The sequence below is a fragment of the Mercenaria mercenaria genome, chromosome 3, assembly GCF_021730395.1.
Source record: "Mercenaria mercenaria strain notata chromosome 3, MADL_Memer_1, whole genome shotgun sequence".
NCBI classification, from domain to species: Eukaryota; Metazoa; Mollusca; class Bivalvia; order Venerida; family Veneridae; genus Mercenaria; species Mercenaria mercenaria.
This window is the reverse complement of record NC_069363.1, coordinates 75,555,702-75,578,682: the sequence shown is the minus strand read 5'-3', so window position 1 is coordinate 75,578,682 and position 22,981 is coordinate 75,555,702. Positions and strand designations below refer to the sequence as shown.

At 34.3% G+C, this 22,981-nt stretch overlaps 3 protein-coding genes across 3 annotated transcripts; all 3 read right to left on the bottom strand.

Annotated features, from left to right (window-relative positions):
• Window positions 1-1,916: 1,916 nt before the first annotated feature.
• LOC123523425 (uncharacterized) lies at window positions 1,917-3,355 on the bottom strand. The gene is made up of 3 exons (XM_045301106.2): window positions 3,208-3,355; window positions 2,733-2,969; window positions 1,917-2,351 (listed from the first exon to the last, which is right to left on the bottom strand). The coding sequence occupies exons 1-3, from the start codon at window positions 3,284-3,286 to the stop codon at window positions 2,161-2,163; spliced, it is 507 nt and encodes a 168-aa protein (XP_045157041.2). The 5' UTR covers window positions 3,287-3,355; the 3' UTR covers window positions 1,917-2,160.
• Window positions 3,356-7,930: 4,575 nt separating this feature from the next.
• LOC123523426 (uncharacterized) lies at window positions 7,931-9,513 on the bottom strand. Its single transcript, XM_045301107.2, has 3 exons — window positions 9,373-9,513; window positions 8,884-9,120; window positions 7,931-8,412 (listed from the first exon to the last, which is right to left on the bottom strand). Exons 1-3 carry the CDS (start codon window positions 9,449-9,451, stop codon window positions 8,222-8,224), a joined length of 507 nt encoding a protein of 168 aa, XP_045157042.2. The 5' UTR covers window positions 9,452-9,513; the 3' UTR covers window positions 7,931-8,221.
• Window positions 9,514-15,673: 6,160 nt separating this feature from the next.
• On the bottom strand, window positions 15,674-18,654 carry LOC123524363 (metallothionein 10-II). The gene is made up of 3 exons (XM_045302510.2): window positions 18,495-18,654; window positions 16,521-16,640; window positions 15,674-15,978 (listed from the first exon to the last, which is right to left on the bottom strand). Exons 1-3 carry the CDS (start codon window positions 18,520-18,522, stop codon window positions 15,905-15,907), a joined length of 222 nt encoding a protein of 73 aa, XP_045158445.1. The 5' UTR covers window positions 18,523-18,654; the 3' UTR covers window positions 15,674-15,904.
• Window positions 18,655-22,981: the final 4,327 nt, after the last annotated feature.

Genomic DNA, 22,981 nt, shown 5'->3' with positions numbered 1-22,981 from the left:
CGGTTCCAATACTCCCACTATCATAGTTTTAGGAATAGCTAATCCCCCATTGATATAAAGCAGTTAATCCCCCTATTGACATATAGCCTGCTTTTTAATTTTCCTCTTCTACGCAGGCTCCATATCCTCAGTTCCCGAACGGAAGTTGAATTTAATGCATGCGCACTAGCCATTGTTAAAACAGCTATTTTTAACGTTAACATATACATATCTTTTCAATCAGTTTTTTAATATAAGCTAGTATGAAAATTCATTAACCAACAGAGAACAGAAAGGGCTATATTCGTCAATCGGCATAGCAGTGGAACGATTTACGAAAATTATCGCGTAATATGTAATTAAGTGTATCTTATATCACCAACCATTACCAACTAAAACAACTACTTATTAAGTCTGTATAATTCTTATTTCTCCTCTTAAACGAGATTTGGATCTGCAAAATTAAAGCGGTGAAAACATATTTTAAAAAGACCCTTAAACCATATATATGAACAACTTGATTTAATAATGCAGTTTGGGTTTTTTAAATGACGGAAATGCCAACAGCAAGAATAAAACAGCACTGCTTCATTTTTGTGTGCTCGTTATATTTAAGAAATAATTTATAGCAAAAGAGTGTTTTAACACTATTTATACACAATGGGCGGTTAGACACCGGGCGTAATAATTTCACGAGGGCGAGAGTAAGAATAGTGTTAAAACACGGTTTTAGTATTATTTCGATTATAATATGCCCTTAATCTAAAACAGTAGATAAAATTGAGTAGCGCTCTTTCTTGGTCGCAACAAAAACATTGACGTCACCGCACGTTAACGCCATGTCATTCTAGCGTAAAAGCGTTTTAACAGAGATTCTTGCATAAAAACTACTTTTTTCACTGGATCCGCCCATGTATAAACGGGAGAAAAATCGTGTGCAAACAAGGCAATTCACGTGCTGTTAATACATGATTTTTATTTTTGAAATGCTTTGCCAGGGATATATGTATGTATTTTTACGCACACTGATATTTGGCATCTGCGTCTTGTTTCTTCCTTAACAACCTCATCTTGTAGCATTATAGATACAATGTAATCCATAGTATGTTTAGCTGTATCTGTTTCCAACCCCAAACGTACTGCCCCCATCAATGTACGCACTAGCTTCTCTTAGAGTTCACTCCGTTTACAAAGCGTCTGTTCGGTTATTGTAAATAACTGTGAATAAATAAGTATCGCGTGTAACTTGTGCTATTGTTAGTTTTAAGGTATTATATTTATGATTTTGGTAAGTATCAGTCGGTATGTTTTTATCTAATTTCTCGAAGAATTTATATAAACAGGTTGGAAACTTGACACTACGTTCGTACTTATCCGTACTCCAACTGCGTGTCCGTACTCAATATAACTCGAATGCAAAGTTATTATTCTTGAAATTGTGATCGAGTCCACCAAATTGTGAAATGATATGAACAATTATTGGTAATTTTATGTTTGTAATAATGAGAGATAAAAAAAATCACTTAAAAACCTCAGGATGTGCTTTTGATAGTGTTGTTTTTTCCGGCCCTGGATACGGATATTTAAAACATTTTACCGTTTCCAAGAACAACAGGAATGGTAAATAAAAAATGTACGAATCGTCAAGTCATCACATATGAAACAATACATAAATCGTCGTAAATATTTTTTTATGCAAGAATAGCGACAATACACGTTGTTTTGTGTATAACATCTGCAGAAGCCCTTGGATATGTTTGTGACCTCGACCTTCGTCTCGGTCACAAACAATCCCGCGGGCTTCTGCAGACGATTATACACAAAAAAAACGTGTATTATCCCTACATAAGCATATTAGAATATTCTTTCAAGGCTTTTGTAATAATATAAATACTACATACTGTAAAACATCATTAGTGTAAAGAGAGAGTAGACAATACTTTTGAAAAGAAATTTATTTTTATTCAAAGAGAGTACCACAATGGCTATACATGCAAAGACACGAAAATACACAAACTATCTAATACAATTATCTTCTTTTGGAAGAACGATGTTAATATATCATAATAAAAGACGGTTAAACCTGAATTTCTATATAAATAAATGATTAAAACATCTCTGAGAAAATGATTACAAATGTAGCAATGTCATATAAAAATATCTGGTACTGGATCGTTGTGTTTAAGGTGTTTTGGTGCAAACGTTTCCGGTGTAGGTGACGCTGTTCCACTGAGTTTCCACCCGTTTAAGCTTCTTAGTAATCTCTGCTTTAGTTGCAGCATCAACTTCACTTAGTTTCATACATTTATCCATAGTTCCTGACCATTCAGATTTACATGTTCGAAGTATAACACCCACATCTAGTTCCGCATCTGTAACATGAATTATATATCAGTTATATAGAGCTAAAATATTAGGGATTGGGGCGTTGGAGATGGGGTGAGGGGGGAAGGACAAATAAGAACCAAAGCTGTTTGATCTTAAGTTTGATTTTCTTAATTGTTTCCTTATCTCGACTTATATCATATCGGAGAAAAATCAGCAAACACTGACTGAATGACTTCTATTTTTGTTTATCAAGTAAGTTTTACATCAACAAAAAAGTAAAGAAATACTGTTGATCAATTTATTTCTATTTTCACCGTATTTGATATGTCAATGATTGTGGAAAGTATTGCATAAATGTATAATCTATATATTTTCCCCAAAATTTAGGGAATAATGCAAAGTTTTAAAATGAATTAATGCATTACCTGGAAAAATTGATTTTATTCCGACGGCTTTTAGATTTATTCTTGCTGTCTGGCATTTGTTTTCCATAAGACCTGGGATTAGAGGCTTCGGGCAGGCTTTGGGTGCCACTTTATTGCTTGCGCAGTTCGGATTGGACAATTTTAGTCCTGACAGCATGGATTCGACAAATATCTTAATAAACCCTGGAAGGTTGCGGATTTCGAATTCAAGATGGAAACACGATGGACATACCACTTCTGAAAAGTATATTTATGTTACATTTGTATTGATCAGATGACAAAAATACATATATTTTTTATATAATCAAAATTGTTTTCAATGCGAGAAAGAAAGAAATGAAAAAAAAGTGAATTCTTATTTTTCACTAAAAATGAATAAAACAGCATTTTTACCTTATTCATATTCTATCAAGCTATTATACGCTTTTAAAATAAAATTGTCGTATAATTGTTTCTCCGGATTAGATATATTTACCTTTCGATGGCGACTGTGCAAACGAATGCGTGATACACATCGAGAAAGTTAAAAAGATTACGCTGAAAACGTGCTTCATATTGTTGTTGTTGTTTCTTGAAATTAACACGCAGAATATGAAGATAGACACAAGGGAATTCCTTATATAGAAGTGTGTATACAATAGAACGTAGTATAACCATAATCGCTAAAAATAGTAACTTCAAAACGTAGTGTTAATCCTGTTTACCTGTTGACGTTGTGGTGAATTACCGTAACGCTATACGTTGTTCGAGTTTTTTTTTTTGACGAAATTCTTAGAATAAGGATTGTTTTAATAAAACAAAAAAAAAAACTTCCATAATTGAATAAATAACGAGGGAATTTATATCAAATATAGACATGACCAATTGGTTAGGATACGAAGATATCGATATATTTCATATCAGTTACCGTGTTGCTGAAGTTAACGGCCTAGCGGCCTGAAGTTAGCGGCCCAGCGGCTTGGCGGCCTGGCATACTCGTGTACTTCTTGTACAAGAATGGTTTGTATGATAAGATAAATATAATGAAAACTATGAATTCAAACGTTAAAACTCAATATTTACATTCGCCCTATTCTTTTCCATTGAAAATTTGACTTTCATTTCGTATGAACAGCAAAAGGAAAGGAAAGGCGCAAAATTCACGTCAACGCTGTTTTGTGATAACCGACCGCTGTTTTGGCGACGTCCGCGTATAGTCAGGGAGAACGTTCCTTAGATGATGTCGCAGTTGTTCCGTCTGGTGAACTGAATGACCGGGATGCTGATTTTAATGTTAAATGCAACAAAGTGTGTGCAATTTATAATATAATTTTGTTTACAAATGGAAAGGAAATATAATGTAACTATAAGAAATGAAATGTTTTTTTTTTTCATTTGTTAAATAAAGCATAAAAAGAATGTTCTTACGTTTGAGAATTTACAACGCAGCCTTTGAGAGTACACTTACTAAAAAGAAATTAACAAACAGGCATGTATGTAGTTAATCTATGTTCAATAAAATACACAAAACAGAATTTTTATGACGAGAAAATTGATTACTTATTCCTTATTCCTTTTTCGAAAAAGGAATAAGTAACTAGGTACATTTTGTTACTTATTCCTTATTCAAATGCGAAGAAGTAACAGACACATTAACACCAGATAAAGTCTCATCTCCTACAAAACGTGTTCTGAACACATCACATATCTATTTCGAAAGAAAACGATAAAAGTCAAATAAGGAATAAGTAACTGGATTCATTTTGTTACTTATTCCTTATTCAAACGCGAATATGTAACAAACAAATACCATATAAAGTCTCATCTCGTTCACAATTTCTTCAACATGATTTAATTATTCACTGTAAGATGTTGTGAACACATGTCATATCGTTTTCGCCGAGAAATGATATACGTCGAATACGGAATAAATAACTGGATTCATTTTGTTACTTATTCCTTATTCAAACGCGAATAAGTAACAGACAAATTAACAACAAAATAAAGTCTCATCGCGTTCAATATTTCTTCAACAAGATTTAATTACTCACAATAATAAGTAACAAAATGAATCCATTTACTTATTCCTTATTCAATTTTTATCATTTCTAAGCGAAATAGATTTGAGATGTGTTCAGAACACGTTCTGTAGGAGATCTTATCTGGTGTTAATGTGCCTGTTACTAATTCGCATTTGAATAAGGAATAAGTAACAAATGTACCTAGTTATTTATTCCTTATTCGAAAAAGGAATAAGGAATAAGTAACCAACTTTCTCTTCATAGAATTTTTAATTACCCTAAAAATTTCCGATCCAGCGGCCTGTGCTACAGAAAAAAATACAGCTCGTTCGAAGTCGTTTTGTTTAATGTTCGCTGTAATTAATTGTTCAGTCAATTGTGAGATTTTCAATTACTATCATGTATATGTTTTCATTTTATACATGTTAATGAATAGTTTTAGAAATAAAGAATTTAGATCTAAAAGTAATATTTGTTTGTAAGTGTAATACGGCAACTCATTCTTGTGTGTGGATTCATTTGCCTGCCATATGTTTATATCAAATAACAAAATGAAAGGAAACGGAAATTACTTGCCTTTATGATTAATTATCCCATAATAACAGCATTTCCTTGGAATAGATAGAGACAGATCTTTAATATAATCATGTTATACTTGGTTTTTAACCCCAAAACAGAAAGAAACAATGAATTTAATGTAAAAGAAAGGTAATGCCAAAGCTTAACTTTTTATGTATCTAATATTTGTCTAGAGTAGCAAATCTAAGGTCTATGATTATTTTCTTTTAACACAATAAAACATACATGAAGTTTTCACTAAATGCTTTAACGACGCAATGCCATTCAGTTGGTCTTTTTATTCTATTCCATTCAAGCTTCCTATTTGAGTCAGCAGTAGAATTTTATTTTGAAATAGTAAAGCCATTATACCTATATAGTTATACTTACCTCGGTGATCAAGATATTTTCATTTAATAAAACCTGTAAGAAAACCCTTTGGAAACATTAAACGCAACCAAGCAAATAATAGTAGGCTTGGTTTGACTGAGTCTGGTCTTGAAAGGTAACGAAAATGTGCAACACACCTACACCACCAAATACAAACTCTTCTCCCATTTTCTACCAAAATGTCAAAAATCCATCCACAATGAAATTTAAACAGCTTTAATTTAGACCTCTGTAGTAGCCATGTCAAGTGAAAAATTGGTGTTCAAAAACATGCCCGCCATTACGCGATTGCTCCCACGCTGGTTCCTCCTTAAGAGGAAATCTATTGTTATAGTACATTCAGTACTCAACGCCATCAAAAGAACCAGACAATATAACAAAGAAGAAGAAAAAATATATCACGAAATTCTTTTCCTATCATTTTATTACTGTTCAAATTTACGCCACTTTTTAAATATTATTAGTAAAAAGTTCTGTATTGAATAAGTGTCTGAATACGCTTTTTGTTAAAAAACCGTTTATGGCGCGGCGCATGTTAATAGTTTTCAGAAAAATTTATATCCCGTATAGGGCGGGCTGCACATTGTCTAAGAAAGATAGATTTATTTCACATATTTATTTTACGTATTGTTAGATACTTATAATGATGCTCTCCCTTTCATATTTGTCAAGATCCCAATTGCTTTAAATGCGTGCTTCTTATATTGCTTATTTCATTAAATTTATAAATAAATTAGCGGCCTTCGATCGCTGACTTCAAATCACTTGCCCCTCATCGATGTGGGTTCGAGGCTCACTCATGGCGTTGAATTCTTCATGTGAGAAAAAAACAACTTTTAGTGTCACCCACGTCACATGGGAGTAGCACATGCATCTCTGCTTTTCAATTTACTCGGTATGTTAGGGTAGCTAGTGTCATAGTCTGGTCGGAAAACAACAATAAATTGCCAGTTAATTTCCATACGTGCAACTTTAACATATGACCACTCTATGTTTGATGTTTGCTTACCGAGTTGGAAGCGAAAATATATTAGAAACCATCGCATGCCTTCACAAGACAGCAGTTTGCGAATGTGGAATCCCCCGGTCATTTTAACAAAAGCTCCAAGTTATGTAAATATGTCAAAAACTTCCTAATTTTGACAAGACTTTCAGTGGTTGTAGAATTTCAATATTTCCAATCGACGGTGGTCTTGATATTAAAGAATAATTCGCGAAAAAGTATCAAAAGATGATACCAAAAGTTAACTGAAACAATGGTCGCATGTTTATATTAGTTGTTTTTTTTTCAGTCATCTAATGGCGCTGAACATGACTTAGAGCCAGATAACTTAATGCGCTTAGTTAAAGCCACTGCTGAGAACATTCACTTTACTACAAGATAGACCCTGGGACCTAGCAGTGTTCGGCCTCTGTAACTGAATTCACTTTTAAATGCACGAAACCTTTTTTAAACATTGCAGTCCATCTAACGACGTCCAACATGAATCAGAGATGGAGAACGTTGATCTTGTAGCATAACTCAACGTGTATATATCTTAATCAATGATCATTTTATTACGAGGCACTTCAATTCCGTCCTCATTTTGCCTTTAATGTACGATCGAATGTATTGAGAGGTGCAGTATTGCAGTATGCAGTACTGAGGGATAAAATATTGCAGTATTCAGTATTAAGGGACGCAGTTATTACCAGACACTTCACTTCAGTCCATCTTTTGCCCTTACAGGCTGAGAAAGTAATGACTTTAAAATTGAAGAAAAGCCTCTTCTCCTTCTCCTCGTTTACTATAGTGGGGACCCTGTTGTGCTTATTGCCCTCCAATTAGCTACTGTTACATAATCGGTGATAGGCAACAGATAAGACAGGAGTTGTTTTCTAGATTTGGGGAGGGTTGAGGATACTTGTATAGTAGCCGTCCCCTTTAGCTCAATAGGGAGAGCGCCGATCTACGGATTGCGGGGTCGTGAGTTTGATTCCCGGGCGGGGCATATGTCCTCCGTGACGGTTGATAAACCTCTGATTCATGTGGGGAAGTTAGTCGTTACTTGCGGAAAACAGATTAGTACTGGTATAGAATTCAGGAACACTAGTTAGGTTAACTGTCTACCGTTATATAACTGGAATACTGTTGAAAAACGACGTCAAACACTTTTATAGTAGTGGATCTAGGCCTTTAAGTACTTTTGTAATGGCATGGAATTCTACATAAAATAAATCGTTATTAGTGTAAACAGACAGTAGACAATACTTTTGAAAAGAAGTTTATTTTATTGAAAAGATAGTATCACACTGGCTATACAGGAAGAAACACGAACATGCGCAAACTCCCTGAAACAATTATGCCTTTTTGAAAAGATGATATTTACCATGTCATAATAATACAAATAAAAACAGTTTTACGTGGATTTATATAAAAATAAAGGGTAAAAATCTCTAAAAGAAAAGGTATTAATATCATATAAAAAGATCTGGTTCAGTATGAAACGAGAGTTTAAAACGGGAATAACACGTAGGTACTGGAGTTCAAAATTCCTGTGATTAAGGTGTTTTGATGCAAACGTTTCCGGTGTAGGTGACGCTGTTCCACTGAGTTTCCACCCTTTTAAGCTTCTTAGTAATCTCTGCTTTAGTTGCAGCATCAACTTCGCTTAGTTTCATACATTTATCCACAGTTCCTGACCATCCAGATTCACATGTTCGGATTGTAACACCAACATCTAGTTCCGCATCTGTAACATCAATTACATATCAGTTAGTATAACGACTGAACTTGCTTTGACATATTGCTTTTTAAATATTTTAACAGGTTAAAATTAGATTCTCATACAATTTTTTTTTGGGTGGGGGGGAAAGGTGGAGGGGGCTGGCAAAAATGAGCCACAACTGTGAAATCTTTTTTTTTTTTTCCTAATTGTTGTCTCAACTTATATTATATCGGAGAATCAACAACAAACACACTGAATGATTTTTATTTTTTGTTTATCAAGTACTTTTTACACTTATAAAAAGTAAGAAAATACTTTGAAATTCATGATTTTTCTTTTGATTTATCCTCTTTACCGTATTTGATACGTCAATGACGACAGTTTTGTGTTTGGGAAAAGTATTGCATAACAAACGAAATATAATCAATATAAACTTTATACCAAATTTTAGCTGGAAAATGCGAATTTTATAAAAGAATTTGGATAATGCATTACCTGGAAAAATGGATTTTATTCCGACGGCTTTTAGATTTATAGTTGCTGTCTGGCACTTGTTTTCCATGAGACCTGGGATTAGAGGCTTCGGGCAGGCTTTAGGTGCCACTTTATTGCTTGCGCAGTTCGGATTGGACAATTTTAGTCCTGACAGCATGGATTCGACAAATATCTTGATAAACCTTGGAAGGTTGCGGATTTCGAATTCAAGATGGAAACACGATGGACATGCCACTTCTGAAAGTAAATTCACGTTTTTAATCAGAAGACATATATTGTATTATTGTTTATCTAATCAATATTACAATTAAAGTCAGCGTCAAAGACAATAAAAATAAAAAAAAATCTCGAAAATGAAGAAATGTATTTTTATTTTTCACTGAAAATGCATGAAATAGCATCTTTTTACCTATAACTATATTATCAAGATATTACGCTTTTAATATAAAATTGTCGTTTAGTTGGTTTCTATGCATTAAATGTATTTACCTTTCCGTGGCGGCTGTGCAAACGAATGCGTGATACACATCGAGAAAGTAAAAAAGATTATGCTGAAAACGTGATTCATATTGTTGTTTTCGTCTCTTGAAATTTACACGCTGCTCTTTCTATGCAGAATATGAAGATTGACTCAAGGAAATGCCTTATATAGAAGTATTTATTCAACCAACCGCAGCATAATCGTAATCGCTAAAAATAATTTTAATTAAAAAAGGTTGTTTACCAGTTGACGTTGTGGGGATTTACCGTAACGCTTAAAGTTGTGAAATACTGCCGTTCAATAATATTTTTGACAAAATTCTTAAAATAAGGAATGTTTTGTAATGGAAAAATAAAACATTCATAATTGAATAAATAATGAGGGAGTTTGTCCCAGATATAGACATAACGAATTGGTTAGGGTAGGAAGAAATGAATACATTACCTTTAACATGTACAAGCATGCAGAAAAACGACTGCTCGGGTCGAGGTCGTTAAGTTTGATGTGCGAACGGAAAATTCCCCCTCAGCCAATTGTGAAATTTTCATTTCATTTTATACTACATGTTGATGAATAGTTTTTGAAATAAAGAACTTAGATCTAAAAGTAATAATTGTTAATAAGTGTAATACGGCAACTCATTCCCGTGAATGGATTCATTTGCATGTACTACGTTTATATCAAATAACAAAACGAAGGAAAAGGAAATTACTTGCCTTTATAATTGACAATCACATATTAACTGAATTTGTAGGGAATGGCTTGAGATCTTTACAATAATCATATTATACTAGTTTTTTTTTAAATAGAATGAGACAAAGAATTTAATGTAAACGAAATGCCATATCAAATCTTAACATTTTTATGTAATTTTTACTTGTCTAAAGTAACAACTCTAAGATCTATGATTATTTCTCTTGTACACAATCAGACAAACATACATTTTTCGAGGCATTCGGTTGGTCTTTTTATTCTTTTTCATTCAAGCTTCCTATTTGAGTCAGCAGTATAATTTTGATATAGTAAAGCTATAAAACCTTTAAAGCTATGCATACCTCAGTAACCTAGATAATTTCATTTAATAAAATCTGTAAGAAAATCCTTTGGAAATATTAAAAGCAATCAAGCAAATAATAGTAGACTCGGTTTTACTGAGTCTGGTCTTGAGAGGTAAAGAAATGTGCAACACACCTAACGCCCTTCCCCCACCCCCTGCACCGGTTTACGAGGAAATCTTTCATAAGATTGAATGAAATCGCATTGGACTAAAACGTATAACAAAACCGAGACAAAATACGGGGAGACTTTTTAAATCGCCAAAGGCCACTTCATCGCTGCTATAATAGCAGCAAACTTATAGCAGATTTTGATTGAATGAGTCTGTTCAGTGGTGCTCACCTTACGCCCTGTAGTAGCAGATTTTGATTGAATGAGTCTGTTCAGGGGTGGTGCTCACCTTACGCCCTGTAGTAGCAGATTTTGATTGAATGAGTCTGTTCAGGGGTGCTCACCTTACGCCCTGTAGTAGCAGATTTTGACTGAATGAGTCTGTTCAGGGGTGCTCACCTTACGCCCTGTAGAACCGGCTTTAGAGGAAGTTTGTTATAGTAAACTGAATGTACTATAAGATCTTAAAAGGACCGAAAAATATAAGATATAAGAAAATACTATATCACGGAGTTCTTTTCCTATTTTGCATCATATAACTGTTCAATTTTACGCCTCTTTTTAAATATAATTATTTAAAGGGTTGAATTCTACTGAATATGTGTCTGAATACGCTTGTTTTTAGTTAAAAACCGTTTATGGCGGCTCACTTACATAAACTAGCTACATATCACTTCAAATAACGGATGTGGTTCTGCTCAGCCTTCCACTAAAGCATGGAGTTCATATATGCATTTTCATGAGGTTTTCTCATAACATGTATTTACACAAGCATATTTAATGCACGCACATTATTGTGCATTGAGTTATCAAAGGGATTCATATGTGCAGGACAACTTGTTTTCAATGCAAACACCAATTGGGTGACCTATGTGCAGTTTGCCTTAATTGAGAAGGCCTACAAATGTGGGCCTGAAAGTTAAATTATAAAAACCCAACAATTTTATATGAATTTATTCCTATCTAGTATAAGTTGGCTAACTGATATCAAAATGCTTTTTATTGCAATTTGATTCTATTTACTCAAAGAAACTTTCAACGCTCATTGGCAAATGTGAACGCAGCATGACAATATGTAAAACATATTATTTCCCTCGAATTTATAGGTCTTTTCGTATAAAAAAAAATGCTTCATCTATAAAGCTTCAACGATTGTTACAAATGCAATGTCGCTTTTGTACTCTGTGTCATATATAGATAAACAACTGTATTCATTTTAGTCTAGTAACAATCCCATTTAGTATGATCATTCGGTAAATAATTTAACGTGAACTGAGTATATCTTTCGACTACAGTATCAATTCTTGGATTTCTCCATTATGACTTTGATTTCGTTTGTTGTGTTTAATGCAGTCTTTGGATTCAGTGTTGTTACATTTTTGGTCCTTTGGAATCATGGAGTACACTCATTTTCCGCTTAAGCCGGCGCTAGGGGGGCATGAGAGGTGTTGCACCTTACATTGCCTCTCATGAACAGACTCAATCAAACCGAGTCTGCTAATATCGATGACTATATTAAATCTATTAATTAAAAATGTTTTGTTTTGTTTCTATTATGACGTTTTGCTAGTTTCTATATTGCAGTCCTTTAGTGTTCAAAATATGGATTGAAAGTCGTACAGTGAGTAAATTTATATGATGGCATCGTTTGATTTGAAAATGTACAAAAAATGTTCTGAGCTTGCGGTAATTAAAAAAAAAGTACGTTTAGTATTGTTTCAAGATATGTGCAAAATCGCGAAGGCGGGATAATTATTCAGAATATTGCTATTCATTTTCAGTTCAGAAAGATAATTCAATTTTACAAAACTTGTTAGATACGTGTAATGATATTCTCCCTTTAACAATTTTGTCAAGATTCAAAGACGATCAAGGTATTGTTTCAGGAAAAGGCAAACGCTTATGTTTTGCATTAGACCTACCCTGGATTACTGAACTCTACACCCGAGCGGGGTTTGGACCCATAATTGTGACGGGCTAATAATTTGAAGTAGGTGACCTGTTGTTACATCCAAAATAGTATGCGAGAATGTGAAAGTGATGTGATGTGCCTCTAAAAAAAATTATTTTGTCCATTAGTAAACAGCTGCCTAAAATATGATAATTTGTGTCCTACTTGTTACACTGGACTGGCACGTGTTTCTCTGCTTCTGAATTCTTGTGATAAAGTATGCAGAATTATTGAACCTGACATAAAACAAATGAAGTACAAACAGTTGCTTTGATGTAACATTTTACCAAACTTAACTGAAGTTTTCTCATAACAATGTTTTGCATATTTCTATTTGTTTGTTAGGTTGAAGTCTGTTTTCGTTTCTCTGTAAACATTAATTACAGCCAGAGAAAGAATTGCACTTTATTAAAGCCACTGCGGAGAGCACTCGCTTTACTACAAGATAGACCACGGGACCTAGAAGTCTTCGGCCTCTGTTACTGAACTCATCTTAAAATGCACGAAACTTTTCCTTAACATTGTAGACATCTAACATAAATCAGAGATGGAGAAAGTTGCTCCTGTTAACATAACTCAACGGGTATATATCTCGATGTATGATCATATTATTACAAGGCACTTCTGTCCTTATATTCCCCTTATAGGTTAACGAGAAAGTAATGACCTTAAAAATTGAAGAAAAGCCACTTCTTGTCTTCCCCATTATCAAATGTTATCTCTCATTAAGCGTAAGTCATTCACTTAAAAGTTAATGAACCGCTTAAAGTTCAGTGGACAGCTTAAACCTTTGTCCGATGTTCTTTCATTACAAATTATTTTGTTTTTCTTTCCTTAGGAACTTATAAAAACTCTCTTACTACTGAATAAGAGATAAATCATTATCCATGTAAGTTGAAACTAGAAAGTTTTATACGATTTATGTATCACAACAAATATCCTTCAACAGTACCTCATCGTGTATTCAACGTATCAAAATAGCCAATCTGGAAACCTTTAAACTTGTCTTTTATTAGGCCGCCATTTGCTAAGGGCGACTAACTGGAGCAAGTCCGTGCTTTTAATGGAAATATTGACATTGAATGTCAGTAAACTTTTAAAAGATTTCAGGTACAAACAAAAATGAAAGTTAACTTGGTTGTCTGTGACCTTGACCTTTGCAACTGACAATCTCTTGTAATGGTGAATATGTATGCCAAATCATTCAGTAACGTTTAGCCTGTTGGCGGCAAGTGTTTCTGCCTCTGCGACCAGTGCTGTGCAGACTGATCTTGATCTGCACTCTTCGCTATTCAGTCGGTAAATTTTCAGTGAACAATTATTTGAATAATAAATAGTGCTGCCCAAATTTAATGATGGACCGATCCATTTTAGAAATTTAGCAGGGTAAAGGTTAAATATACACCAATGTATTACAAAGGACCAAACATGTTCTCAAAAGGTGACCTTGACCTTGGAGCTAGGAGTCTTTGTCTTGCACATAATACATCAAGTCATTATGGGTAACATTTGTGCCAAGGAATTTTAAAATCCCTTGATGAATGCAGTTATAGACCGAACAAGAAACAGACCATGTTCAACTTTGCCTTCTAAGTGTGACCTTGACACTGGAGCTAGGGGTCCGGGTCTTATGCAAGACACATCAACTCATTATAGGGAACATTTGTGCGAAGTGATTTTAAAAATCCCTTGATGAATGGCAGAGTTATGGACCGGACAAGAAGCAGAGTATGTTAACCTTTCACTTCTAAGTGTGACCTTGACCTTGGAGCTAAGGGTCTGGGTCTTGCGCATGGCAAAACGTCTCATTATCGGGAACATTTGTGCCAATTAATTTTATGGACATTAACACGAAACAGACCCTGTTAACCTTTTACTTCTAAGTGTCACCTTGACTTTGGAGCTAAGGTTCTGGATCTTGTGCATGACAAATCGTCTCATTATGGGGAACATTTATGCCAAGTTATTTCAAAATCCCTTCATGTATGGCAGAGTTATGGACCGGGAACGTCGGACGGACGGACGCAGCCTATTTCTTTGTCCAAATATACACATAACTTCTAGCTTATCTTAAACAGTTTGTGCAGGTGAGCTACAGTTTAGAAAGAATTTTGAGTAAACAAGTGTAAGGTTTTCTAAATGATTTAGGAATAGGAAAATAATAGTTGCAACAAAGTTATAGATACGCTTTTCAATCTTAATTGTTTTCAGTGTATTGTTAGGCTGAAATGTATCTTGTAATTACACAGAAAAAATATCAAGTTCTATTTTCAGTGTATGTCAATGTACAAAGTTTAAAGCCATTGATAGATATAAAAGAAGAAAAAATTATTTCGATCTTACAGTATAACAAAGAAAAATACTCTTTGTATTATATAGTCAACAATTTCCAGTACCCGTGCAAAAAACTTGCAGCAGTACTTTCTGCGCAGAGGCCAGTACACGTGCAATAAACTTGAAGAGGCCTTACTGCATTACTTTCTGCGCAGAGGCCAGTACACGTGCAATAAACTTGAAGAGGCCTTACTGCAGTACTTTTTGCGCTTGTCTAAACTCTTTGTGTACATGTACATCTATTGCAAACAGGGTTGTCACTTATCTAAGAAAATGGAAATTCCGACTTTCCCCCGACTAAACCATACTTTCACTGACCAATACCACCATATTTTTGTCCTCCTCCTCTTCATTTTTCACTGACCATTATCAAGATTTCCCTGTCAATTCACCGACCTTAAAAGAGTTTTCCCCCAGACTTTTCAAGGTAAGTGGCAACCCTGGCAAAAATCTTTGTCACTCTCTTGATATCTTGTGATGACACTCTATAGTTTAAGCAGTGCATCATTGTCTAAAATGACACAAACGCAATTAGCATGGTAGTGGTATTTAAAATGGATCATTTAAACACATCTGTATACAAGGATTGACCCTTATCAAGCTGGGCACGATTGATTCTGCCGGTGCGACCAGTGCAGATCGTGATCAGACTGCACATTCGTGCATTCTGATCATGGTCTGCACTGTTCACCATTCAGTCAGTAACTTTATTCATTAGCATCCCTTTTAACGGTTAATGGTACTGTTCAAATTGAAAGATGAATAAGTTCAATTTCGAAATTTAGCAGGGAAAGGATCAAAAGATGCAGCGTATGACCAGCACAAGACTATGTGTATACACCAAACTGAACACAATATTATTATATTCATTTTATTTGTACTCTGTCAAATTATTTCAACGAATGTCACGCGGTTTTAAGAAAGGAAATGAGACAAGTGTCTCTTTCAACAGTCTTTTGATAAAAGTTGTGAAACCACCATCTCTGATCTGAAGATTTACAGCGGTGCATGGAGTATCTTGGCAAGTGGCAACGTGATTTCATGGCATGTGCTCGCACGAACCGCTCAAACCGCGTGACTTCTTCCCATCACTTACACGAACAGCCACTATCACACTGGCACGTGCTTGGTCCCGTGCATCCTTTCCCGCATGCGCACGAATCTAAAAAGTGAAATTATAGATTAAAACTAAACTGATAACAACTAATTCTATATAATAATCGTATAATAACGTTATATTTATCTATCATGTATAACAATGTTATATTTATCTAAAAATGACATGGTTCAAGTGAACTGATAATCTTGTCCAGTTTAAGAAAAATATAAAGTAGAAATACATTTGAATAAATTTAAACACGACAACAAGGTAATATTTCCCGATGAATAATTTCACGAGGGCAACGCCCAAGGGAATTCCCACGTAATGTGCAATCACCATTCGGATTGTTTAAATAAATTAAAACACGTCTGTGTCTGCTATTATACTTTATATTTAGATTACTAATTCATGTACATCAGAAGGAAAGTAAAATAGCAGATCAAATATTGTAGCCTAGTAGACAGGCGTTACATCGTCATATTCGTGTATTTTACTGATACATGTATATATAAAAATGTATATAAAAAGGAAGACAACCCAGGAAGTATTCTTTTTCGTTTCAGTCTTAACTCTTAAAAAATGTGGTTATATAATATACATACCCCCGCATTTGCAAACAACTTTACATCCGGGACACTTGCAGTCAGCACCACACTTGCAATTGGAACCACACCTGCAGCCACCATCACTGGTACACTGGTCGGAACAGTTGCAGCTTCCCGCTGTAACATTATAAATGATACAATGTAGAAAATGTAAACACATATATATAGCAGATCAAATATCGTTGCATCATATATATTTATAACAAAAACTGTATGCAGAATTTATCTGTACTACCATAAAACCCAAGTACTTGTACAGAATATTTCGATTTCTGAGTCCCTTGTACTTGCTAGATACACATGACTGTGAACGTCGGAATAAATTTCATTTATTTTCAAAACAGCTGGAAACGTATACAATATAAAAATTGATTATTAAAGTCAATTATGGTCAAGTTGAAATTATATAAGAAAGATCAAATGTACAGATATAATCCTATTTTACATAACATTTTTGTGTGACTTACACCTTTAGAACTACAGCCTACTAGGGTGTTTGCATTTAAGTAACTTAGCCATATTCTTTCATTGTAAAATAATTGGTAAGTTCAAACATTTTGTTAATTGTTTAAACCGTACAGTTTAATGTTGGCTGGTACCTATGTTAGCTTAGTGTTTGAAATTATTTTTTGTCCAATGGCATTGCAGTACTTTTCAAATTTTCAGGAAATTTATTTTAGTAAATCAGCATTAACTTGCAGTCGTTTATTTATCAGGTGAGTCATGTGTATAGAAGGGACAAGAGGTGCGTTATTGATTTTATTTGCTCTGATGTCATCCGAACACAAAAAATAATTTCAAACACTAAATAGGTTAGTGTTTATTAATGTGCATTTACAAAACTTAATCAGCCTCGCGGCTGCGCCGCTCGTAGCTGATTAAACTTTGTAAATACACATTAATAAACACTAACCTATACTAAAATACATTTTTACTATTGCATGTAGTAAAAGTCAATGAAGATACAATTTTGCTGCTTACCATAATTTTATTACATCACTAAATTAGTTTGTCAAAAGCTGTCAAACTTTCAACTCGCACCATAAAAAATGCGAGAAATTAATTAGCCAAACGATAGTCAAAAATCATCTTACAATGAATTGTGTTGACAACGAAATTGTTTAATAATATGTGAAATATGCGCAACGTCGCTTCCAGGTAAACTGGTTTTACAGAAGATACACCAGTAAATATGAATTATCACTACAAGGTCGATCAATCCCTTTCGGCGACTCATGGTTTATGTTTAATGGATGATAGTCATGATAAAATTAATGAAGTAAAACAGAATCTTGTCATATTTACATAAATATAACGAAAATACATTCATTATCTTATTTATAATCTCGATAGTGTTGCCTGGTTTCCTAATAAGCATGTGAGCCTAGTTTACCGATCGATTGTGTATATGTAATTATTCTTTCATAATACTCATACCGTGTTTGAAATCTTCAAAAGTTTTAATTAAACCTGACAAATCTTCGCACATATTTTTTATAATCAAATATATGTTTCTTTGTTCAGCTTCAAAGCAGGTATTAAAATAATCTGACATATTATCATTTAATCATGTCAACAGATGTTGGTATCATAGCATGTATAGTCAACATTAATAAAACATTAATACTTAAGTGTTGAACAAATTAATAACTTAAATTATATCACTTCGCTTTCTAATTTTTGACTTTCAAAAAAAAACAAATACGTGTATATACACAATACTACATGCCGTTTATGAATATTTACATTTTAGAAAATTTAGAAGCGTCCAGTTTCAATAAAGTTTAAATATCGTACTCTCATCAAATGAATAAAATTACGTAGTTATATAAAAATATACACTTATTACGCATAAATATATATATATTAGCTATAATAAAAAAAACATAACACTTGCGACACAATAATCAATAATTAATATATATATATACTAAACATGAGATCTTATCTATTAAATATAACAAGACTTACTTTCAGCACAATTGCACGGATCGCCCATTTTTTCTCTTGTTCAGTTTAGCGCCAAGTTTTACCAAACGAATTTGATGATGTCCTCGTGATGAATGAAATTATACACGTCTCGCTTGCTGATATTTTGCACACGGCGGGAAAAAGCTAAGGGCTGTGTGCAAAATCGATTTAACCTTTGTACAACGTACCTAAACTGTACTATATATAGTTCAGTATAGCATTTATCGATAAGCGTAAGTAGTTCACCGTACGTAAGTTCACGGCCATATTTACTCCGCGTACGATAAGGTATGTAAACGATAAAGTTGTAATAATATGAAAACAAGCGGAAACATGGGGTTTATTGTTTAATGTGCTCGAAAATCTATTTATGCTATAAAGGCTTATCAGAAATCTTTTGGTGCATTCTCACATAATGAATATTTTAAGCTGTTCGATTCAATGGTTAAACCCATACTTACTTATGGGGCTGAAATACATGGAACAGAAGTATGTCACATATTGGAGCAGGTTCAAATTCAATATTGTAAGCAGTTTTTGGGAGTTAATAATTACGTAAATGATAGTGTTGCCCTTGGTGAATGTGGCAGATTACCTTTGTGCATTGATCATCATGTAAAATGTATTAAGTACTGGTGTAAATTACTTGCCATGTCTGACGCACAATATCCCAAAATTGTTATATTATGTTGAAAAGGCACGATGAAATAGGAAGACAGAATTGGGCTAGCGCTGTCAAAAATTTGTTGTATGCTATGGCTTTGGTTTTGTATGGCTAAGTCAAGAGGTCGGTGATGTTAGCAATTTTATTTGTGTATTTAAACAAAGATTAATTGACTGTATGAATCAAATGTGGCATGATAATATTCATAGCTCGACTCGTTGTGATACATACAATCATTTTAAAACTTGTTTAAATCCCGAAAGGTATTTGTGCTTGAACTTACCATTTTATGTTAGAAAATCACTTGCAAGATTTAGATGTTCTAGCCATAAATTTGCTATTGAGACTGGTCGCCATTTTGCAATTCCAAGAGAAGATCGAATATGTAGATACTGTTGCATTAATTTAACATGTGTCAACTAACATGTGTAACAGTTCTTTGAAAATGGTGACTTTTTGAAGGCGTTTGACTGTCCGAAAGTGGGTCCCATTTAGGCAGTCTTTTTTTCGAATTCAATGTTTATATTAGTATACTGACACTTGTTTTGTTGTTTTTGTAATGATAGCGTGTATATTACTTATATTACTCTATAAAACAAGTGTCAGTATACTGATATAAGAATTGAATTCCGAAAAAAAGAACTGTTTAAACAGGCCCCACTTCCAGACAGTCAAGCGCTTTTAAAATCTCACCATTTTCAAGGAACTGTTACACATGTTTGTTTTGATGCATTTGTAATAGCGTGCGAGTGTTGAAATTTCACATAGCTAGGCGGAACACAGTTTTCAGCGATTGTTTATTTTTATTTCTTTACAAATGGCATTCATTTTCAAAGGGGGACAACTTTTTCAGAATATTTTCAGTACGGGACAGTACGGCAGAACATGTAATGGTCATGTAAACTATTGGTAACGATGTTGTTCGTTTATAAAATATTTCTGTGTTTTGGTGATATACTCTTAAACCTTAATCAATGACCCTGTTTAGATATCTTATAAATATTGGGTTTTATGTTGCACTTTGTGCATAATAAACCTGTTTATAAAAATCGTGAATTTCGTTTTTAGATTTGCCCCGTTTGCTTTGCCATTTCAGTCCTGATCAGCAATGGAACAACATAGACTTTTCGCCGAATTTTTCCCATCCACCCATCCCCATAATTGCATATATTGTTAATAAACTTATCGTGAATCAGTAATCTTTGCTGCTTCTGTTCATCTCTTTTTCAGGCTCCTGCATGGTAGCATCAAAGTCCAAAAAGGCAATGTTTGAGCTAATTTCAAAGTCCAAAAAGGGCCATAATTCAGTCAAAATAGTTATGTACTCTTGCCTACAGATGGAAATCATAATGATACACAAGTGTTCAAAGTTTAAAAGCCATATGTCAAATAGTTTTGACAAAACATGGACTTGTATGAAAACAGAACCAATTTCAAAGTCCAAAAAGGGCCATAATTCAGCCAAAATCCTTGATGGAGTTATGTGCTCTTGCCTATAACCGGACATGGTGATGGTAAACAAGTGTTGAAAGTTTCAAAGCTTTGTCTTAAAAGACTTTGTCAAAATATGAACTGGTACGAAAAACTTAACCATGATTTCTAAGCCAGAAGGGGCCATAATTCAGCCAAAAACCTTGATGGAGTTATGTGCTCTTGCCTATAACTGGCCATGATGATGGTAAACAAGTGTTGAAAGTTTCAAAGCTTTATCTCAAAAGACTTTGTCAAAATGTGGACTGGTACGAAAAACTTAACCAAGGTGTGACGCCGACGCCGACACCGACGCTGACGCCGTGGTGAGTAGGATAGCTCTACTTATTCTTCGAATAGTCGAGCTAAAAATGATAGACATCGAATATTGTTATATATTTTAGCATGCTTGAATTCAGTCCGTTTTTCAGTATTTCGAGGAATAGTCCACGGTGGGGAAACCAAGAATGCAACGTCATCAAAACCCAGCGCAAATGAGCTGACCACACACAAATTCACGTCGATTCAGGTCAAAAAAGTCTTGTAACTTTTTTATTACTGCAGCTTTCGACTCGAGATAAAGAGCACCGTGCCCGGCCTGGAGTATACTATTCTGCGGTAGTGTTCCATATTGTACGTATAGCTTGGTTTTTGCTTGAAAACGCGAACAGTTAGCAAATAGGGTATAAGCTGTACCACACTTTTGTCTAAGAAAGTGAGTTTTGACCGTATTTTCGTGAAATGAGGACAGATTTGATGCTCATTTAATATCAGTGACTAGCATAATAGTCAATCATTGTTTTATTTTGCTGTTTTTAAGGATATCTGACGATATTTTGTTCAAAACAAACAACATTATTAAAATGAGAACATCCACACTGACGACTTTGTTGGAGAACATCCACACTATTATCATGCACTATTTAGAAAAATCTAAGACAAAACCGTTTTTGTTTTAAAATCAGACATGTAAAAAAGTAAGGTAAAAGTGATAAGTTTCACTGCATTCAATCTGCGCGTCATTCGTTATTTTGTTTCGGATGACAGTATTTATTTCTTTTTATGACATAAATTTAATAATGTCAATTTTGAAAATATTGTTGCAATCCATATAGGGCGTTTGATCTATATAAATATTCAGTAGAGTAGATTCTACATGAATAAGATCGTGTTATATATAATATAATATATAATATAAAAATGGAAAAGAAAACATAAATCTTTTTTCCACCATTTTATACGCCCGTTTGGAAAACGGGACGTATTATGGGAATGCCCCTGGCGGGCAGATGGGCGCGCGGGCGGCGTCCACAGACTTTGTCCGGAACATATCTTCTACATGCATGGAGGGTTTATGATGAAACTTGGCACAATTGTTCACCACCATGAGACGGAGTGTCATGCGCAAGAACCAGGTCCCTAGGTCTAAGGTCAAGGTCACACTTGGAGGTCAAAGGTCTAATTCATGAATGACTTTGTCCGGAGCATATCTTCTTCATGCATGGAGAGATTTTGATGAAAGTTGGCACAATTGTTCAACATCATAAGACGGAGTGTCAAGTGCAAGAACGAGGTCCCTAGGTCTAAGGTCAAGGTCACACTTAGAGGTCAAATGATACAAGAAAGAAAACTTTGTCCGGAGCATATCTTCTTCATGCATGGATGGATTTTGATATAACTTGGCACAAATGTTTACCACCACAAAGCGGAGTGTCCTGCGCAAGAACCAGGTACCTAGGTCTAAGGTCAAGGTCACACTTAGAGGTCTAAGGATTCAAGAATGAAAACCTTGTCCGGAGCATTTCTTCTTCATGCATAGAGGGATTTTGATATAACTTGGCACAAATCTTCACCACCACGAGACGGAGTGTCATGCGCAAGAACCAGATCCCTAGGTCTAAGGTCAAGGTCACACTTAGAGACCAAAGGTCAGATACAAGAATGACTTTGTCCGGAGAATTTCTTCTTCAGGCATGGAGAGATTTTGTTGTTACTTGGCACAATTATACACCATCATGAGACGAAGTGTCATATGTTTCCCTTCTTTAGAATTACTTCCCTTTGTTGTTACTATAAATACCTTATATTGTAACTTTTTCATTACTAGTCGTAGGGAAAAATCGAGACCACTTTTCTGTAGTACAACATGCACGCTACATCCAATTTTGAGGTGTATTTTGACCAATCTCTACCTGGTAAAGATTTTTGTGTGGACTTACAATTTTTTTTTTTTTTTGGATTTTTTAAGATTAACTTCCCTTAGTTGTTACAATAAATAACTTATATTGTAACTTTTTTATAATTGACCGTAGGGAAAAATAAGACCACTTTTCTTTGGTACAACATAGATGTT

Coding starts and splice junctions, on each gene's coding strand:
- LOC123523425 (XM_045301106.2), bottom strand. CDS start 3,286: ATGAAGCACGTTTTCAGCGTAATCTTTTTAACTTTCTCGATGTGTATC. Junction 2,970..3,207: donor TGCACAGTCGCCATCGAAAG/GTAAATATATCT, acceptor TATACTTTTCAG/AAGTGGTATGTCCATCGTGT. Junction 2,352..2,732: donor AATAAAATCAATTTTTCCAG/GTAATGCATTAA, acceptor TTCATGTTACAG/ATGCGGAACTAGATGTGGGT.
- LOC123523426 (XM_045301107.2), bottom strand. CDS start 9,451: ATGAATCACGTTTTCAGCATAATCTTTTTTACTTTCTCGATGTGTATC. Junction 9,121..9,372: donor TGCACAGCCGCCACGGAAAG/GTAAATACATTT, acceptor ATTTACTTTCAG/AAGTGGCATGTCCATCGTGT. Junction 8,413..8,883: donor AATAAAATCCATTTTTCCAG/GTAATGCATTAT, acceptor TTGATGTTACAG/ATGCGGAACTAGATGTTGGT.
- LOC123524363 (XM_045302510.2), bottom strand. CDS start 18,522: ATGGGCGATCCGTGCAATTGTGCTGAAA. Junction 16,641..18,494: donor TCCGTGCAATTGTGCTGAAA/GTAAGTCTTGTT, acceptor ATAATGTTACAG/CGGGAAGCTGCAACTGTTCC. Junction 15,979..16,520: donor AGTTGTTTGCAAATGCGGGG/GTATGTATATTA, acceptor TTCACTTTTTAG/ATTCGTGCGCATGCGGGAAA.